General features: G+C 38.8%; 1 protein-coding gene across 1 annotated transcript; it reads right to left on the bottom strand.

Annotated features, from left to right (window-relative positions):
* Positions 1–1907: 1907 nt before the first annotated feature.
* Positions 1908–2233, bottom strand: LOC126018992 (cytochrome b-c1 complex subunit 8-like). The gene has a single exon (XM_049781113.1). It carries the CDS (start codon positions 2178–2180, stop codon positions 1932–1934), a length of 249 nt encoding a protein of 82 aa, XP_049637070.1. The 5' UTR covers positions 2181–2233; the 3' UTR covers positions 1908–1931.
* Between the last annotated feature and the right edge of the window lie 4284 nt (positions 2234–6517).

The following is a 6517-nucleotide window of genomic DNA, read 5'->3' as shown; positions in this document are numbered from 1 at the left end:
GATTACCTTATAGAGAAAATTTGAAAGAATAGTTAAGAATTCAATTACTTTACCATATTAAGCTAATGTAATTTGGCACTTTAAGTGATATTCTTTTAAAAATAGCACCACTCTTAAATACGTATACTCCATGCCAAGAAATGTAGCAAGTATTTAATATAAATATATTTTTCCATGCCAAGTAGGCATTATTGTCCCTCTTATATATGTTGAGAAACTGTAAATCAGGAAGAATTTTCTTTACTCAAGTATCATGGATAAGTCATAGAGCCAAGTTGTAGAAGACAAGACAAATTTAGGTGTATAAGACACCAAAGCTATACTCTCTTTAGTTCCAAGCCACCCCATTTACAAAAAGTCTCCTTAAATGCAATATATGATTTCTGAACTGAAGATTTCTGTTTCTCTACCTCTTTTCCATAGAGCAGTCTTTAAAACAGAAAGAGGAAAGACATTTTGCATATGGTAAGTCTGAGCCAAAGGAGAATTTTAATCAAGAGGAAGCCATTCAGAATAATTAGATCCAGATTTAATTTACTTCTGAGATTGATCTCAGTTTAGTTATGAGATTGGCCCTCCTCCACCAATATTCAGAATCTTCCCTGAAAGCTGAGGAAACCTTAAGAAGAAAAAAAAAAACCCTCTGGCTCTCAGAAGAAGCATCTTCTGCTGCCTACAGCAAAAAAAAAAAAAAAAGTGAAAAGTGGGGTTAGAAAGAGCATCCTCCGGACAAATTAACTATATTCCACAGGAAAATCTGCCAGGAACTTCCATTTTTGAAGAATTGAGGCCAGTACAATCAACTCTTGGGCAAAACAAACACCTTCCTTTTGCCTAAGAGGTAGTCCTTATTCCTTATTTTCTCTACAATCTAAGGATTCAGTCCTTTGTACTGGATTCTATGGCAATTGGTGTTTTCCACTGGAGGATCATGAGTGACAAATTCAAATTTCATTTACCGAATTGTTTGAGTGTGAATAAAAATATTGTTATCCCCTAGAAACAGAGACAAATAGTAAATTTCCCAGGCTTGGAAATTAGAAAGTCAATTGGTCATTTGCACCTTCGATATTTTAACAAGCTCTTATTGTTGACTCCACCTCAATGTAATCTAAATACAGAATACAGGGTTTTTTTTTCAAGTGGAGTTTATGAAATGGGCTTTAATCTAATATAGAATTAATTTAAACCCTAATACTTGGGTGTTGTAAAATTATAATATTTAAAGTATGGAACTCAAAGTACAAGACCTAATGTGGTTCAAATTGCACCATGATAATCCTGCCCAAACCCAAAGTTAAGTGATAGTAAAACATTCCCTTACCTTACCTAACTTGAAATTTCATAAAATATTTCACCAGTTGATTCATAGCTCCATTTATCTATTGCATATGAACAGAATAATGAATGACATATAGCACATTTGAATCTGCTACAGTGGAACATCTTACATTAGAGATTAAATGATGTCCAGATATAGCCTACCACCTTTCTGGGCCTGAATTAGCCTTCTATAGTGATCAGATTTTATAATTGTCTCCTTCCCAAAAGAATACTGTACCACAAAGAATGACTCTTGATATAAAGAGGAGATATCGTCTTCTCTCTGACTATTCCACTTTCCAGTAAATGGATTCCTGATAACGGACTGAGAAACTGTACTTTTCTTGGCTTTTGCTGGGTCGAACTAACCCTCATTCCTCCAAGAAAATGACCTAGTACATTAGTCATAGCAGTCTTTTTATATAGGTGTCCAGCACCTATAGTCTTGGCTATTCAATGCCTAAGTTTTTTTTTTTGTTTTTTTTGGTTTTTTTTTTTTTTTTTTTTTAGCCCATTTTTAATTTATTGAATCTTCAAGACACTACCGCAGACTCCTCTCCCAGAGAGGGCCTTTAGAGCTGAGGGGCGCCTCGTTCTTCATGAGCTGTTCAGGAGTCATTTTCATAGTCGGCTGGATTCTTCCTCTTGGACTTTTCAAACTCCTGGGTCCCCCAGGTGTAGACGAGGTAAAAAGCTATAAATGGCGGCGCCACGCGGAGGATGGACGCCTGCGTGCAGCGCAACACGTTGGGGATGCCCTTGCTCACGTAGTGGGGGAAGGCGCGCTGCTCGAAGGGCGACAGGCTGTAGGAGATGACATGGCGCATGCGCGTCAGGTGCCCGAACTCGCGGCCCATCGCGGCGGTGGCCCCGGGGTCACCTCGCCCTCCGCAGTCCTCGGATGGTCCCGCCCGCCCCAATGCCTAAGTTTTTATAAAAAAAAAAAAAAAAACAGAATAGTCACCTACTATATCCTTAAAATAAGGCAGTTCTTAGCAAACCGAATCCAGCACTTCATCAAAAAGATCATACACCATGACCAAGTGGGTTTTATACCAGAAATGCAAGGTTGGTTCAACATATGCAAATCAATCAACATCATACATCACATCAACAACAAAAAAGACAAAAACCACATGATCATATCAGTCAATGCAGAGAAGGTATTTGACAAAATCCAACACCCTTTTATGTTGAAGACACTCAGTAAAATAGGGTTAGAAGAAACCTTCCTCAAAATAGTTACAGCTATCTATGAAAAGCCCACAACCAACATTATCCTTAATGGTGAAAAACTAGAAGCATTTCCATTAAGGTCAGGAACTAGGCAAGGCTGTACACTCTCTCTACTCTTATTCAATATAATCTTAGAAGTCCTAGCAATAGCAATTCAGCAAGAGAAGGGAATCAAAGGAATCCAAATTGGGAAAGAGGAACTCAAACTATCTCTTTTTGCAGATGATATGATGCTATACATTAAAAACCCTAAAGAATCCACAGTAAAACTCCTAGAAACAATTAACTAATACAGCAAAGTGGCTGGCTACAAAGTCAATACACAGAAGACAGTAGCGTTTCTCTATACAAATAACAAAGCTGAAGAGAGAGAGAGATTAAAAACACAATTCCATTTAAAATAGTAGCAAAAATATTAGGTACCTAGAAATCAACCTTACAAGGGAAATGAAGGGCCTATACCAGGGAAACTTCAAAACACTTCAGAAAGAAATTGAAGAGGATCTAAGGCAGTGGAAGAACATCCCATGCTCATGGGTAGGTAAAATCAACATAGTCAAAATGACTATCCTACCCAAACTACAATATAGATTTAATGCAATCCCTATCCAAATTCAGACATTATTCTTTAAATAATTAGAGCAATCAATCACAAAATTTATCTGGAACCACAAAAGACCCAGGATAGTCAAACACATTTCGAAAATCAAGAAGCTGGGTGGCATTACCTAACCTGCAAATATACTATAAAGCCATAGTGATCAAAACAGCATGGTACTGGAACAAAGACAGGACCTCAGACCAATGGGTCAGAACAGAATTCCCAGACATAAACCCCCAGATATACAACCAACTAATATTTGACAAAAGAGCCAAGAACTTGAAATGGAACAAAGAAAGTCTCTTCAGCAAATGGTGTTGGTACAACTGGAAAACCACATGTAAGAAATTGAAAATTTCTTACCTCACTCCTTATACAAAGCCAACTCAAAATGGATCAAAGATCTTGAAATCAGACCCGAATCTATAAAGTTTTTTGAGAATAAAATAGGCAGAACATTCGAAGACTATATATATCAAAAAGGTCTTCGAGGATAGAGCACCAATGGCAAGAACTTTAACATCAAACATAAACAAATGGGACTACATCAAACTAAAATGCTTCTGCATGGCAAAAGAAACCCTACTTAACACAAGAAGACAGTTAACTGAATGAGAAAAAATCTTTGCACTCAACATATCAGATAAAGGGCTGATATCTAGAATATACAAAGCACTCAGAAAGCTGAGCCCTCCAAAACCAAATAAAGCCATAAAAAATGGGGATATGAAATGAATAGAAACGTCTCTGAGGAAGACTGAATGATGGCCAACAAACACATGAAAGCATGCTCACCTTCACTCATCATTAGGGAAATCCAAATCAAGACAACAATGAGGTACCACCTTATACCAGTGAGGATGGCTCACATCAAAAATAATAGAAACAATCTCTGTTGGCGGGGTTGTGGTATGAAAGGCACTCTCATCCACTGCTGGTGGGAATGCCCCCTAGTCCAACACCTATGGAGAACAGTCTGGATAGTGCTAATGGAACTCATAATTGAGCTGCCATTTGATCCAGCAATTGCTCTCCTAGGTATCTACCCCCTAGCCAGAAGGACATTCATCCCAAAGTATGTGTGTACCCCACTATGTATTGCAGCACTCATTATAATAGCCAAGTCTTGGAACCAACCTCGATGTCCAACAACAGATGAGTGGATCATTAAGACGTGGTATCTATACACAATGGAGTACTACATGGCAGTCAGAAATGATACGATCACAGACTTTGCAGCAACATGGATGGACCTAGAACATATTATGTTAAACGAAGCAAGCCAGAAGACGAAAGATAAACACAGAATGATAGCACTATTCTGACGTACCTAGAATAGGCACCAGATTTATAACCAAAACCCCACGATTAAATAACAGGGTGTAACAGGATAGAAACCTTAAACACTGTAATAATCACCATATACTGGGAAGTAGAGCCCAAAACAAAGGGAAGAGAAACAACACGAAGCCTGACTACACATTATATCATAAAGAAACCAGCAACAGCAGAAACAGTAGCATAGAGAGAACAGGTATGGAATTATCGTTTTACTACAGAGGCCCATAATAATTTACTAGGGATCTTATACAGGAATACAGGTAAAGATTATGATGGGAAATTATTGACTCCAATGGAAACATTTTAAAACATTATGGTTGAATGCCTTAACCTTACCACATGTAAAATAACCTTCAGTTTTTCTGCCCATAGGGGTTCCTGGATACAAAGGGTGAACATCCTACGGTGGTACCTCGGTGCTGAGTCACACGAGGCACCATACTGAGCTTGCATCATGAAAATGTCCGGATATAACTCTTTAACATACCCTTTATCTCTAGATTATGCCTTCTTTTAGGACCTGAAGGCATGACCAGCCAGACCACCGAAGCAACAACCGTGACCTGCAGAATTTTACTACAGGGCCTAAGCATCAATACATTAAAGCAAACTAACATGCTCTTATACCCTCTCTTCTCATTACTTCATATTTTTGTTTTTGTTATTGATAATTGTTGGTTTGTTTTGTTCTGTTTTGTTTTCCCTTTTCTCGTCTCCCTCTTCTTCCACCTTCTTCTTATTACCATCAATTCAATCCAGGTCAAATAAAAACCACACAGTTACCTCCTCTATAGGAAAGGAAAGAAAGCTGATATAAAGGGTGCTGCAGACAATACTGCAAAGGGTAAACACCTATATAGATAGACCTCACTAACACAATGGTTAGTACTTGAGACACGAAACCTATACATATCCAAAAGTTGATCTATTAGTTTCCTTTTCTTACAAGTACTATACCTACCTATCTTTTTGTACCCGGAGTATCTCTTGCCCTCCCCACATCTCTACATTAATATATTTTTAAGCTAACTTCTATATGTTTATATGGGGGCAAGAGCACACAGAGATAGGAATCCTTAAGAGACAAACCTATCCACAAACAATCTATACCTATACCCTATATAACCCCTCCCATGTACTATCCCCTCTCTCCTTCAGAAACCTGACTATCCCTTCACCCCTTAATACAATCCCCGATATCCCCACCATGTTATAACTCTTCACCCTCAGTTCTTAACCCATTAGGCATCAAAACCAACCTCCTACACCAACGAAGCAGCACCCAGTTCCCAAGTGAAGAGACACCCACTCAAACTCACACCTCGTTCCCGGCAAGAAAATACAACCAACACCCCGACTGAATCATGCAGTGTGGCCCTCCTAATCACCTCTCCCTATTGTGGACTGTGGTTTAATACCGGATTAGCGCCAAAAGGACTCCCATTGCAAGAACTCTACCCAACACCTCTCTGCGTAGAGCCCACACCTCACGAGGAAATCTCAAAAGACAATGGGGAAGCCTATACTATCATCATAAGTATAGATCTATATAACACTACCTCTTATACTGTTTCTCCCCAAATATAAAGTAATCTCCTGTATCACTTTCTCCCTTTTACTTTTTTTTCTCCGCCCCCTTGTTCGGTTTTTTTTTTTCTCTACTTTTTGTTTTTTGATTTGATTTGTTTTGTGCTTCTTTTGGGTCACAGCTGGCGGCGCTCGGAGGGTGCTCCTGGCTCTGTGCTCTGAGGTTGCCTCTGGTGGGCATGGGGGACCATATGGGATGCAGGGATGTGAGCCACCATCCTTCTGCAGGAAGAACAGACGCCTTGCCTCCATGCTATCTCTCCCAGCCTCACTTTATTCCTTTAATTATGTCTTTTATTTAATCCCTTTTTTTCTCTTAAGAAACTCTTTTTTCTTTAGATATGTCTGAGCATATATATTTTTAGTTTTTGTCATGGGTCTGTTTTCTTCTCTCTTCACCCCCAAATCCACCCGCAATATAATGTAGCA

This window comes from Suncus etruscus, chromosome 9 (genome assembly GCF_024139225.1).
Source record: "Suncus etruscus isolate mSunEtr1 chromosome 9, mSunEtr1.pri.cur, whole genome shotgun sequence".
In the NCBI taxonomy this organism is placed as follows: domain Eukaryota; kingdom Metazoa; phylum Chordata; class Mammalia; order Eulipotyphla; family Soricidae; genus Suncus; species Suncus etruscus.
Note: the sequence above shows the minus strand (reverse complement) of the source record. Positions and strands in the feature narration are given on the sequence as shown.

Excerpts from the sequence above, each read along its gene's own strand:
- LOC126018992 (XM_049781113.1), bottom strand. The coding sequence starts at position 2,180 with ATGGGCCGCGAGTTCGGGCACCTGACGCGCATGCGCCATGTCATCTCC.